The sequence below is a fragment of the Megascapheus bottae genome, chromosome 2 (assembly GCF_031878675.1).
Source record: "Megascapheus bottae isolate mThoBot1 chromosome 2, mThoBot2.hap1, whole genome shotgun sequence".
Taxonomy (NCBI): Eukaryota; Metazoa; Chordata; class Mammalia; order Rodentia; family Geomyidae; genus Megascapheus; species Megascapheus bottae.
Genome location: NC_143510.1, coordinates 90,782,478 through 90,796,451, shown reverse-complemented (window position 1 = coordinate 90,796,451; position 13,974 = coordinate 90,782,478). Strand labels below are relative to the sequence as shown.

The following is a 13,974-nucleotide window of genomic DNA, read 5'->3' as shown; positions in this document are numbered from 1 at the left end:
CTTTACCCTACCTACTGCTGGCAAGATGAAACCCCAGTTCTCTGTACCAGTCTACTGGCACCATGCATTCATTGCTGCCAGGTCGCCCTCTGGCATGGGGCACCCAGGAATGACAAACAAGGAGTGCCTAGTTTGGGCAGGATAGTGTGGCGTCTAAGGTTGATGTGGCAGGTGCCTTCTTCCAGGGTCCCCTCCCCCTCCCAAACAAGAAGCACCATCAGAGCCCACCAGAGGACTCACCAGGGAGCGCTGGTCATAACTCATCCGGCCCAGAGACATGACACTGCTCTTGCGGGAATCCAGGGCCACCAGGACTGGGTCTGGCTGCCGAGAGAGGCGGGGCACAGGGCCCACAGCCCCGGCAGTACCTAGGTGCCCGCCCAGTGGGAGGCTAGGGTCCAGGTGCCCATTAGGGGTCATGGGAATTGGGCAGAGCTTAGGGTCTGGAAGAGTAAGGAGACAGAAAGGACAACAAACAAAACAGAACAGAACAAGAGTAATGGAAGCCAAGAAACAGAGAAAATAGAGGTGACCTAACAGAAACGGAGAGCTCTCCAGAGAGAGCATCTCTACCAGGAAGTCTTCTGGGTCACACACCATCCCAAGAGCCTGTGGGACTCTTTACTATTCACAAGACCTTTGCCTCCCATGCTTGGACCTGTGTCACTTGGCAGGAAACAGGCAGACTGTGTGCCGGTTTGTTCCAAGTGCTATAATGGAGCCAGGCAAGACTGGAACCCTGGCATATGCTAAGGCCCCAAGATTCTAACCAAGGGATTCTGTGGGCTGCAGCTGCCCCTGGGGCAGGAATCTAGAAAGTTCATGAATGTCTGTCCTCCTTTTGAGACTCAACATCTGAACATAGCGCCTGAGCAGCGCATGAGCAATCCCAGGCCTGGGCTTGATGGAGGAGGAAGCCAGATGTGCCCTGTGCCTGCCTGGGTATCTAGGGAGGGCCTCTGGCAGAGGCCTGTTTACCTCTGCTGCCTTCCAGGGCCTCCTGGAGCTTGTCAAACTCCTCCATGTTGGATGAGCTCTGGTCCTCGTCCGAGTAGGAGCGATTGGCGTCACCCTAGGAGAGCAACGCCATGCTGGATCAGAGGTGAATGCAGCCCTTCCCCCCACCGCTCCTGGAGTTTTCAATGGGCATCTCCATTTCCCTTTTACAAGTGAGGACACTGAGGCTTAGAAAAAGGACCAGAGAAGCTAATGACAACCTAGGCTACAAACATCTATTCGCCTGAATAACATTGTCCTTGGAGAAAGAAGGAAGCCAGGTCTGTAGAAACCAGGGGCGTTGGAATCGCACATGGCACGGCCTGGCCCTTCATCCTACAGCACATTGTGTCTGATTCCTGTGCAGGGAGCTCATCACTTCACTTAGATGTTTGAGTTGCAGCCCTCCCCCATCCTGGCTGCCTTGACCCTGCCCAGGGGCTTGCAGGCCCCAGGGAGGGACTCCTCCCCTCCACACCGGGGCTGTGGTCACCTCGGCCTGGAAACCCTCCACCAGGATGGCCACCAGCAGGTTGAAAAGCACATAGTTGCCGAAGGTCATGAGGGCGACAAAGTAGAGCGAGGCCCAGGGGGAAGTGGAGGCCATGCCGTTGTAGAGGACGACATTCCAGTCCTCCTGGGTGAGGATCTGTTGAGGGGACATGAGTCACTGCTGGGCCCCGGGGCCCAGTCTGAGTCACCTCAGCCCTCCCTGACCCGGAGGGCCCGAGCTGAAACACAGGGTGCACCGCCCCATCCCTCACCTGGAACACCGTGACAATGGCCCACAGCAGGGAGTCGAAGTTCTTCCTGTCGGGGACTGTGTCTCCCGTGTCTGTGCGCAGGCTGAATTTGCAGCCAAAGATGTGCATCCCGAGGATGCTGCCGAGGCAGAGAAGGATGGCTCACAGGATGCACGGTGCAAGTGCTCTGAACCTGGGGCGGGGGCAGGGCCTTCCCCAGAGCCATCAGGACTGCACGCTGGCACCAGGACTCGCGCCCAGACCCAGGTGAGTCTCTCTAGAGGATCCTCAACCACCGCCCACAGGCCCCGGCCCACGGCCCCAGAGTGGCAGGGCTCACCTGAAGATGAAAATGAAGAGCATGAGCAGCATGCAGAAGGTGGCCACGTTGTCCATGGTCTTCATGAGGACCACGAGCTGGCGCCGCAGCGCGGGCATGAAACGCACCAGCTTCAGCACCCGCAGCAGCCGGAACGTACGCAGCACCGACAGCCCCCCGTCCGCCTGCCCCACGATCTCCCAGATGCTGCGGCCCGGGGGAGGCGGGGCGTCAGAGGAGAGGGGCAGAACCAGGAGGGGACAGAAGGATGGGGAGACGGGGCTTCAGCTCATCTAACAAATGCTGCTGGCTGTACCCCTAAACCAGCACCTCTGAACCCAGAGTCCTGGGCAGACATAAACACACACACACACACAGCTGTGTACACACACGCACACACACACACACACACACACACACACACGCACGCACACGCACGCACACACACACACCCAGGAAGTTTGTACAGTATGTTTGGTCACTTGTTTGTGCTGGCAGGGTCAGCGCGTGACCCCCGTTCCTCTGCCACAAAGCAGGAAGTACCTGATGATGACAATGATACTGTCGAAGATGTTGTAAGGGTTTCGCAGGTAGTCGAAGAGCCCAAAGGCAGCCAGCTTCAGGATCATCTCCAGGGCAAACATGCTGGTGAAGACCACATTGCAGATCTCCAGGACGTTGGTCAGCTCCTCTGGCTGCGGGGACATGAGGGACGGGGACGCGTGACCCTGCGGGCCTGTGGCCTCTCTGGGTCGTTCTCCTCTCAACCCTGCCACCTCAGAGTTCTTCCTGCAACATCCACTGGGGGAGGGGGCCTTTAGCTGAACAGCCAAGGAAACTGAGGCTGGGCAACACAGACTGACCTGCTCAGACCACCTGGGAGGGATGCAGCAAGGCTGGGTACTGACCCAAGTCAGACTCCCAGCTGCTGTCCCCTCACAGGACCGAAGCCTCAGCTCAGCCCTCATTTACTCACTCATTCACTCATTCACTTACTCATGCACTCATTCTCTCAGTCATTTGCTCACGTATGCATTGATTTATCTCATTCACTTACTCATTCATTCATTCACTCTCATTCACTTAGCCACTCGCTCATTCGCTCACTTGCTTACTCAGCCACTCACCCACTCACTTGCCCACTCATTCTCTCATTCCCTCATCCATTCATCATTCCTGTCTTTCCTCGGAAGACCGGTGGGGTCTTCCTGCAGGGTTCTGGGCTTTGCTACTGCAAAGGAGCAACTCACACCTCGCGGCAAAGCCCCAAAGCCACACTAACAAAGCAGGCCAGCCCCTGATGACAGGGCCACTGAGGGCAGGAGAAGGAGGCCAGGAGAACTCCCAAAGGAAGCATCATCTCGGCAGGAATCTAGGTCAGTTGGTGACAGAGATGCAGAGAGGGTGCTCAGAGCCCAGCCACAGCACAGGTGAGAAGGTGAGAGCCAAAGCCATAGCTTTGTGACAAGAAGCACTAGAGACCTCACTTTCATTCCAGGTGGCTTAAAAGGAAAAGAAAATAAAAATCTCCCCAACCCCCAGCTTTCTGCTGAATGCCTAAGAAATCTAATAATGCTGCCAGCTCCTCGCAAGCCCAGATGAAAGGAGAAGGGCCATCTCCATCTGTAATTACATTTGACACAAAATGGATCCAAAAGGGAGTGGGACCCCCAGAGGTACCTGGGGGGGGAGGGCGCAGATCCTGCTCAGAGTGGCCACGCTCCCAGCCCACACCAACCACCTCTGTGGAGATGAGACACGTGGGCGCTGACAGCCCCGGCTGGCCACTGCCTGGCTCTGGGCCACAGGCAGGTGGTGTGAACGCTCCTGCGATCCGTCACAGGGTGCTGGAGCCACCGCTTTCCCCAAAAGGTCAGAGCTGGCTGCCCTCCCCCGCAGCAGCTGCTGCTCCAGGAACCACACCTGTCACTCTTCTCCCAATGGACCGTCCATCCCTCCCCAGAGCATTTCTGTGCGAGAGAGACGGGCTGGAGAGCAGCAGACAGATGAACGCAGACACCACAAGGGAGAGGCTGAGGAGGGAGGGTACAAAAGGGCCAGGACGGAGTCACAAAAAGATGGGCAAAGACAGACAACAGACAGACCGACAGACAGGAGACTGAGACTGAGGCAGCAAAGACAGAGTGTGGCGATTCAGAGGCACACACAGAGAAAAACACCAATAGACATTAAGAAGAAAAAGTTGGGGGACAGAGTAATAGGAGCCAGAGACCTGGCCAGAAAGCACTGGTCTCAAGATGGACACTCCTTTCTGCCCTGCCCTTTGCCCTTTGCCCTCATTCTTCCAGTTTAAACTATCTGTCTCATTCCTTGGGGAATTCATCTCCAGTGCCACCGCCTCCGGGAAGCCTTGCTTGACTATAGTTCACATCGATTACTGTTCCTTGAACTCTTCTATGGTTAAAATTTTAACCACTGCTGGGGCACTGGTGTAGCTCACGCCTATAATCCTAGCTACTCAGGAGGCTGAGAACTGAGAGTCCCGGTTCAAAGCCAGCCCTGGCGGAAAGTCTATGGGACTCTTTTTTTTTTTTTTTTTTTTTTTTTGCCAGTCCTAGGCCTGAGCTCAGGGCCTGAGCACTGTCCTTGGACTTTCTCAAGGCTAGAGCTCTACCACTTGAGCCTCAGCACCACTTCTGGCTTTTACTTTTCTATGTATGTGGTACCAAGGAATCGAACCCGGGTCTTCGTGCATGCTAGGCAAGCAGTCTACCACTAGGCCAAACTCCCGGCCCATGTGGGACTCTTATCTCCAGTTAACCACCAGAAAATGGAAAGGGGCACTGTGGCTCCACTAGTGGAAGAGCACTAGCTTTGAGTGCAAGAGCTCAGGGACAGTGCCCAGGCCCTGAGTTCAAATCCCACAGCTGGGGGCAAGGGAGGGAATGTTAGCCACTAGGTCAACCCAAAGTCACCCTTGACCTGGCTTGGCAGTGACTTGAGAGAGGCTCCAGAAAGGAGAGTGAAGGGAGCTGAACCCCCTGGGAGGTGGGACCTGACCTGGTGGGGTAAGCTCTGTCCAGGGAAGGGGCTCTGACATGTGGCCAGCCTTTGCATCCTCAACCTTGACTGTCCCCCAGCTCCAAGACAGGAAACTCAGGAGGAGAAGTGGGCCTACCAGGGGTACACGAGAAGAGAAAGCGTTTTCCAAATAGCGTCAGGATGTGTCCACCAGGCTGGCACCCCAGAGGTGAAAAGAGTGGACCTACCCACTCCTACCCTACCAAGCTGGTCCTGAGCAGCGGTACCCATGGTCATTCACTCACTCTGTAGACTGCTGCCTGACCCCAACGCCAACACAGCCCTCCACCATGCTGAGCATACGCTGGGCCCAGGCTTACCAGTGGAGCAAGCCACTCTACCTCCCCTAGCTGTTTCCCAGAGGGGAGGAGGGGCCCAGGCCACTGCCCCAGGGCTGCTGCAATGGGGGACCACCGCAGGAGACACCCGACCCATCCCTGGACAGCCAGGACCTCCCTAAGAGCCGGGGCATCTACAGTTTTGTCCCTCATGACCAGAGAAGCTGAGTGACCTTTCCAGAGCTCACCCCATGCCACCTGCAGTGGCACACACAGCTATAGCTCCCTGCCAGCCTGGGTAGGTACAGGACAAAGCAGTGAGATGCTGCAAGGTTCATTCATCTCTCACCCTCCTCTCTCTCCTCCTCCTCCTCACCCTCTTCTCCCTCCTCCCCCTCTGCCCCCTTGGTGGCCCTGGGCTACCTTTTTCTGTGGGTGCCACCTCAGCGGGGAATGCTCAAAATAAACTTGGGGGTGGATCGGTTCCCGCCAAGTGCTGTCTGGGAAGCAAAAATACCAGCAGGCCCTGCACAGAGCTCCACCAAACAATGGCTGCCACTCGGAGCTGCTTTAAAAAGAACATTTTTAAAATGCTTCCTCCTCCTCACTTCTTCTTTAACTAATTAATTTTCGAGGCTCCAGACAGCCAGTGGTAAACTCACCCTAGGCTGGTGGCAGAAGGCTCAAAAAAAAAAAGAGTCTGGCCTGTCAGGACTGAGTCACGAGGACCTACTGAGCACAAGAATTCTTGGTGCACTTGACCTTCCCAGCTACCCTGGGGGAGGGGACCAGCCACACAGATCTTGAGTCAGGGGTGTGAGGGTTGGGGGAGGGGGATGACTAGGAGGTGGTGACACCCGCTGGAAGGGCAGCTGTAAGGACTGGGGGACACCAGGCTGGTTCAAGGGTCTGGCACTGAGAAGATGCTGTCAATAGCTTCCCATCCCTAAGGAGAGAGAGCACAAGGTCAACACGGACTGTCCACCTGAGCAGGGGCCTCTCATGGCCTAGTGGGGATCACCAGGGGAGAGATGAGTCCAGTACCATGTTGTCTGCTATCCAGAGGGAAGAGGTTCCACCCCATTCTGGGTTCCGACATTTATTCCTAGCTGAGTGCTGGGGGCTCACACCTGTAATCTCTACACAAGAAACAGATCTGAGGATCTTGGTTCAAAGCCTACCCAGGCAGTAAAGTCTGGGAGACTCTTATCTCCAATTAACCATCAAAAAGGCAGAAATGGAAGTGTGACTTAAATGGTAGAGTGTCAGTCTGGAGTGAAAAAATTCAGGGAGAGTGCCCAGGCCCTCAGTTCAAGCCCTAATTCTGGCACACAAAAGAAAAAGAAGGGGAGAAGGGAAGAAGGGAAGAAGGGAGAGGAGGGGAGGGAAGGGGAGGGGAGGGGAAGGGAAGGGAAGAGAAGGGAAAGGAAGAGAAGGGCAGGGCAGGGCAGGGCAGGGCAGGGCATAGGTAGATAGATATACAGACAGACAGACAGCTAGCTCCTGCAGAATGTGGTCAAAGATATGAAGAGCCAGCCTTCAAGGCCCTGAGCAGGACAGGACTGTGGCCAGCCCGCAGGCTGGGATGGAGGACAGAGCAAGAGCTCGCCTTGCTGTGGAGTTGCCTTGGAGGATATTCAAGGAAACGGACCCTGCATTGTGCTAACAAACTGGTCTATGAAAAACAGCCCGATTTGTAGCATCTGCCAATTTCCATGGTGTAAATACTTCCTCCATAGTTTAACAACTGCTTGTAAAATTCCCACGTGAGAAAATCGGCGCTCTCCAGCTGGCTCCAACAAGCCACGGGCAGTACCCAGCTCTGGTACAGCAGGACTCAGACATGCCAACACCCCGATGGGAGCTGTGTGCCATGGCCGACAGAGCTCCAGTGAGGAGAGGGGACCTGGGGCAGCCCCCCCTTACCAGCTGCACCCTGCAGAGAGCCCGCCCCAGTTCTCCCCAGGGACCTTTTTAATGAAGTCAGGAAACTGAATGGAACCCGAACTTAGGAAGCTGATGCACAAGGAGTGATGACATATGTATCCTGTTGAGAATACCTTAATAGATCAGGTAACAAATGATTTACTAGATCAGGTAACAAGTAATGCAAACGTAGCCTGACTGGCTATGAGGGACTTAAGTCAGGGACTCCCCTTCCCAGGCCACAGCAGTGCCAGCTGCCGAGCAGAGGGTGCAGTGCCCAGCTGGGATATAAAAGCCACGCCCCAGGGAACCAGAAAATGGGGTCGTTCCCAATGGATCCAGGACCTGTCACCCAGACTGTCACCCCAGGAAGGGCTGATAGGCTGGGGACATCTGTACAGCTTAGGGTGTAAAGAATTGACCCCCCCCCCTCATTCCCATCCCCTAACTTGCCCTGCAGAACCCCCTGAGCTAAAGCAGGGCCCTGGGCCCAAGGCCACACACAGGACTAAATTCAGCCAGGGGCAAGCAGACAGACGCACAGACATGCGGGCCGGGCTGGGCACAGGCCTGGATGCCCCTCCACCCCAGGCGCCCGAGCCCAGTATCCCATCGCACTGGCCTGCTCGTGGTGCTCGATGCCCATGCTCACGGTGTTGACCAAGATGGCCATCATGATGCCCCGGTTGAAGTACTTGCTGTCCACGATGCCCCGCAACTTGGCCCGCGTTTCCCGCCACACATCCCTGCATAGCCAGGCGGCCCCGTCTGGCTGCTCCTCCTCCTCTTCCTTCCCCAGGCCTGAGGAAGCTCCATCCTCGCTGCTCGGGGGCCCCTCCTCACCAGCCTCTCCAGAGCCCCCTGAGCCTGAGCCCTCCTGGCCCGAGTCAGTGCTGCCCAGGCCTGAGGGCCGCCGGCCTTCCTCCTGCAGGCAGCGTGGACAGTGGGCAGCGTCAGAGGCCAGCATGGCGGAGACAGGCTGCACCAGCGTGTGGGGAGTTGGGTCCATGGGGCTGTGTCTCGGGCACAGCTCTGAAAAGCAAACAGAGAGCAGCATCAAAGCCAGGAACTAGTGGCTCACACCCATGATTCTAGCTGAGAGGAGGCGGAGATCTGAGGATCACAGCTCGAAGCTAGATGAAAAAGAAAAAGTATATAAGACTCCTGACATCCAATTAACCAGCAAAAAGCCAGAAATGGAACTGTGGCTCAAGTAATAGAGTGCCATCCTCAAGCCAAAAAGCTAAGGCCCTAACTGCACACAGCAGCATACAACACACACACACACACACACACACACACACACACACACACACACACACACACACACACACACACACACAGAAAACCCATCACCAGTTCCCTACCAGACCCAACCAACCCTCTGGAGACCCACAGGGCCTGCCTGAAACAAGCCAAACCCACCCAGGGGGACCTGCTCTCCCCTGGGAAGTGGCATCTTCTCTTCAAGCTCTGGCCCTGTGTAGTGACAGATCCAGGCTCTTATAGAAAGTGAACAGCCCTCAGAGGAAGCCAAGTTGGCCTTGACCTTCCTGAGCTCCCTGCCTGTACATACAGGAGAAGGCAGATGACCTGGCGCCCAGGCCAGGCCAGGTCTAGCCCTGGAAGCACCAGGACTTCCCCACCTACTAGTGAGAGTCAGAGGGATGGGAGCCTCAGAGAAGGAGCCCGAGGCCCACCAGGGGCACAGCTTTCACCCTCTCCACTGCCCACAGGGATGTCATTTTCACCCTCTACACTGCTCACAGGGGTGTGGCTTTCATTCTCTCCACCACCTGGGAATTTCTGAGCAGCAAAGCTGGCCTTAAACTCTGGTGCTGTGATCTACCAGCTAGAGGCTTCAGAGGCCTTGCTCTGATTGGTTTGGCTTCTTTGTGTTTTTCCCAAAATAAACACATTTTGTTTGTGTAAGCAAAAAAAAAGTAGTGTCAAAGAGAAGGGAAAGCCTGTGATGTCCTTGCTTCATGACACACTTGCATCCAGATGTCCCCCAAGCCTCGGGCTCATCATGCACACGCTGTAACCAGAAGCCCAGGAGTTGTCTCAGCCCTAGAGGACAGGTCAAAGCCACAGTGGGAGACAAGGTACCCCCCCCCCACACACACACCTCACACCAGTTCTAGGGAGAAAAGATGGGGACAGCAGGAATCCCATCCCAGTAAACACCCTCCCAAGTCCTCCAGCAAGGCAGATGACAGACACCCCCCCCATCCAACCACTGGGCCACCTGGATGGCTGGCTTTGAAGACAGCGGGTGGCAGCTCTAAGGAGGAATTTTCCTGTCTCCTACTCCCAGAATGAGAGCGTTGGGGTGCAGCCTGGGGCTCAGGATCACATGGTGAACCCTGTGGTATGGAAGCAGGCAGAGCCCTGCAGAGGGGCTGTGGGGCCCAAGGCCACCCAGGGAACAGCAAGCCACACTCAGCAGCTGCTCCAGAGAACAGCCCAGGGACCGCTGACATCCTCAGCATGAACTGGGAGAAAGCAGGCTGGCCCTGGCTTTGCCCTTGGGCCAGAGTGGCCTCCTCCCAGGGTTGGGTATATTGGCCCCTGGAGGCAGACACGCAGCCAACCCCCAGCATCCCTGGCATCTCACGTGACTGAGCTTTGTCACTGATATGATGGGCCACCTCCGTGACAGTCAGCTGATTGCACCCTAGTTCTTCATCTGGAAGTTGGGAGCAATACGGCCAATCTGGCCCCCTTCTCAGGAATGCTTCATAGACTAAAAGTACTCCAGGGACACCCTATCCTGAACCCGAACCCCCAGAAACAAGCTGACAATGCTCAGGAGGAGAAATAGCTCAGAGGAAGGAACAAAACCCTGGGTGCCACGTAGGCCTTTTGGGGGAAAGGTCATGAACCCGGGTGCCCAGCATTCTGGCAAGCAGGAGGCAGTGGAGGAGCCAGTGGGAGGGAGTAGGAGGCAGTGGGAGGAGCCAGTGGGAGGGAGTGGGAGGAGCCAGTGGGAGAGAGTGGGAGGAGCCAGTGGGGGGGAGTGGAGGAGCCACACAGTCTGTGGCCCCAAGTGCTGTCTTTAGAGCTCTATAGATGGAAGGCAGGTCATTGCAGGTTTTTCAATGGCTCCTGGGACACCCTGGAAGTGAATTCCTCCAGCAAGCCAGCCACAACGGGCTGGAGCAAGAGATAGGAAAGCTGAGGGCATAGCAGCATGAGGCCTGGAGCTCCCAAGCCATCAAACACCCACATCTGAAGAAAAGTCCCGGTTACCTGAGCCCACCAGAGCCCTCTCTAGTGACAGGCAGGTGTGACTCATGGTCCATTCGGAATCCCCAGGTGGGGGCACACCAGCCTGGGGGGGCAGAGGGGCACTTACTGTAGTGCCTGGGCTCCTTGGTGTGGGACCCGGGCTTGGCAGGGGCTGGCGCCCCTGGGCCCTGGGCCTGGCGCCGACTCTGCAGGGCCTGGTAGAGGCCCAAGGCCCGGCGCTTGGCTTTGCGCAGGATGTGGCACACGTATTGGAAGATCTCCTCGTAGCAGTCGCCGGGCTCGGCGTAGCTGGCCACGGTGCTGGAGGACAGGTAGCGCTGCCTCTGCTCCAGCATCAGCCGGTGCTCTCGCTGCTTGGTCTCGGAGAACTGGGTTGCTATGACAACGAGGCACAGGTTGATCATGAAGAAGGAGCCCACCTGTGACCAGCAGGAGGAAAGGACAGGGACAGAGGGGACAGTGGGGTGAGGGAGGCAGAGGTAAAGGAGGGGCCGTCAGATATGGAGAGTGTCGGGGAGACCAGAAGATGGAGACAGGAGGCAGATGTGGAAATGGGGAAAGAAGAGGGGTAAAGACGGAGGTATGAAACAGAGAAAAGAGGCAGAGCAGGGAGATGGGCAGAAAGAGAGGGCCAGGAGAGCCACAGTGGGTGGAAAGGAGAGGCTCAGGGAGGACACAACCCAAGGGTGTGGGTGCAGAGGAAGGGTGGAGGGGCCCAGAGAGACAGAGGCACAGACATAGACGGGGACAGGAAAAGATCTCTGAGGTCTTGCTCCACGGAAAGCCCAGTGGCTCCCCAGGCCCAACCAGAGCTGCTGCTAAGCCAGACCCTTGGTGACAAGCCCTGGACCCACAGCCACCCCATCTGGGGTACGGTCACTGCGTCCGGGGAGGGGTAAGGTAAGCTGAGGACTTTTCTGGTCAGCAGGGACGCAGGATGAGACCCAAGATCCCCACAAGTTTTGTGGCCCTTGTCGGGTCTCCACCTCTCTGGTGAGCCTGCACGGCCAGCCTGTCCGTTCAGATGAACCCCCCTGGACCCTGCCAGCACCAGGAAACTAAGCAGCCTCAGTCAGTTCTCCTGGCACCCTCGGTCCTGGCAGAGCCAACTGGAACCAACCAGGTAGCAACAGGAGCAGCAGAATACATTTATTAAGCACCTACACTGAGTACTCAGAGTCCAGAATCTAGGTCCCCATTTCATGTAGACTTTGGGGACACAAGGAGCCTCAAGGACTCCAGACCTCCAGACTCTATTCTAGAGACAGACAGCAGAGAGAGAGAGAGAGAGAGAGAGAGAGAGAGAGAGAGAGAGAGAGAGAGAGAGAGAGAGAGAGAGAGAGAGAAAGGGGACAGACACACAGAGACAGCGAGAGACAGCGAGACAGTGCCTTGAACTCAAGGCCTAGCACTCAGCTTTTTTGGTCAAGACTGAAGCCCTACCACTTGAACCATAGCTCCACTCTGGCTCTTCACTGGTTAATCGTAGCTAAATCTCGTGGACTTTTCTGCCTGGACCAGAACTAGCCGTGATCCTCAGATCTCAGCTTCCTGTGTAGCTGGATTACAGGTGTGAGCTACCAGCACCCAGCTCCAGCTCTGTTCTCCAGCAGCAGAAGCAGACAGAGCCTTCTCGATCCCCTCTGCAACCCAGGGCTCCTCTAGCAACCCTAATGGCCTCTGCTTCCTTTCCATAGGACTCTGACCTACTCTGTGAGTGCCCCTGACCAGAAAGCTCTTCCATGTTGTGGAGAGCTCACTGCCAGCGCTGCCTCCTCCAGGAAGTCCCCCCTGAATGGTTGAGGGGCCTCCTCCTCTGGGCCCCTCAGCCTCTAGGGCTCCGTTCTCTCCAGCACCAAAGGCCCAGTGTAGTCACTGTGTCCTGCGTGTCCTTCTCCCATGCTGAGCCCTGCCAGAGCAGAGCAGGGCCTGGCTCACGGCTGTCCCCAGCTCTAGGCTCAAGCTGGGTACAGTGCAGACTTTCCTGAATTTTCTGGGGAGTGAATAAACGGGGGAACTATGGCAATGCTGAATGGCAGCTGGGTCCTTCTCCATTTTATCCGAAGCATCGCCTGAGCTATGCTAACAACAGGTCTCTGCTAGCCATCGGCTGACCATTCAAGATCCGCCAGCTCAGGATGGGGCACTACCCCAGAGGGCAAAACGTGCCCTTGCCCACCACAGGAAGCTGGAGGTGCTAGCCTCACTCCAGCAGGAAGGAAGACAGCTTTCCCCCCGAGTGAATCAGCTCTACAATTGGGAATTGCGCCATGGCTAAAGCTGCAGTCAGGCATGACAAGGCCGATGAGCTGGCTCTGCAGGCAGAGGCGGGGGGGGGGGCTGGCCTGGAAGGGTAGATAGAGCCATCTAGATCCTTCTACCATTCAGTCACCCATTCATTTATTCATGCATTCACCCATCAATCACCAACTCTGGCAGCTCCGAGCTTTGAGCCCATGCTTTCCTGAGGAGCGAAAGACCCTCGGAAATTCCAGGGAGCTCCAGCAGGCCACCCTAGGGCTGACCTCCTCTGTCCACCTCTCACTCCAGAGCATCTCGGGCTTGCAGACACCTGTTTTCCTGCCCCAGGAACACAGCCCTGGGGACCCCTGCTGGGTCCCCAGCTAAGGTCACAATAAGAATGTATTCCTAGAGATACAAGCAAAGAAAGATAAGCAGAAGCAGCCAGCTGGACTTAAATGTCTAGAAATGAAAAATGAAGGCAATCAACGGTGATGGATGCTTCCGGTGGCTGCCCTGAAGAGCCCCGCCCATCGCTGGCTGGTCAGTCCTTCCTGCTGCCTCCCCGTGCTCCGCCCAGGACTCCCGGAGGACCCATCCCTCCTCTGCTCCCCATCCCCCAGGCCTGAGCAGGCCCGATGCCCTGACTCCCCGACACTTACTATGATGAGCAGAATAAAGTAGATGAAGTTGTAGAAGGAGTGTGCGTCCATCACATAGTACATGATTTCCACCCAGCCTTCCAGGGTGATCACCTGCAGGACCAGAGCACCAAGCCTGACACGCTGGCCAGGGAGCAGCTCACACTGAGGCCCTACTATGTGCTGGGATGCACAGCATATGGCAAATTCATCCCCAAGGAATAGGAGGTCCCCAGAAGTGAGGACTACAGAGGGGAGCCCAGACCCACCCCCCTGCTCCTCCAGAGCCCACCCACTTCTGGGTCACCATCCCACTTCCAGGTGGGGGGGGAGACAAGGGGGATAAGCAAGGATCCCTGGGCTCACTGCCTGGGCCACCTGCCCCTTGAGTCCCACTTGCTTCTTCAATACGCAGGATGACAGAGTCCCTAGCAGGCCTTGGGTGCAGCTTGGCTGAGCAGGGGGTGGGGACTGATTTAAGGTTGCTATGTCTGTCCCTCCACCTGTCCTCCTTCCCAAGATCCTTCTAGAAAGGA

General features: G+C 56.5%; 1 protein-coding gene across 1 annotated transcript in view; it reads right to left on the bottom strand.

The window, feature by feature from the left end:
* The window catches only part of Cacna1i (calcium voltage-gated channel subunit alpha1 I), an 82,768-nt gene that overhangs the window by 20,294 nt on the left and 48,500 nt on the right, over window positions 1-13,974 (bottom strand). The window contains exons 7-15 of the mRNA XM_090328759.1: window positions 13,460-13,552; window positions 10,663-10,975; window positions 7,927-8,336; window positions 2,602-2,753; window positions 2,080-2,265; window positions 1,761-1,878; window positions 1,490-1,645; window positions 979-1,072; window positions 241-443 (exon numbers count right to left, since the gene is read on the bottom strand). Coding sequence (XP_090184885.1) covers window positions 241-443; window positions 979-1,072; window positions 1,490-1,645; window positions 1,761-1,878; window positions 2,080-2,265; window positions 2,602-2,753; window positions 7,927-8,336; window positions 10,663-10,975; window positions 13,460-13,552 — 1,725 coding nt within the window. The remainder of the gene's footprint in view (window positions 1-240; window positions 444-978; window positions 1,073-1,489; window positions 1,646-1,760; window positions 1,879-2,079; window positions 2,266-2,601; window positions 2,754-7,926; window positions 8,337-10,662; window positions 10,976-13,459; window positions 13,553-13,974) is intronic.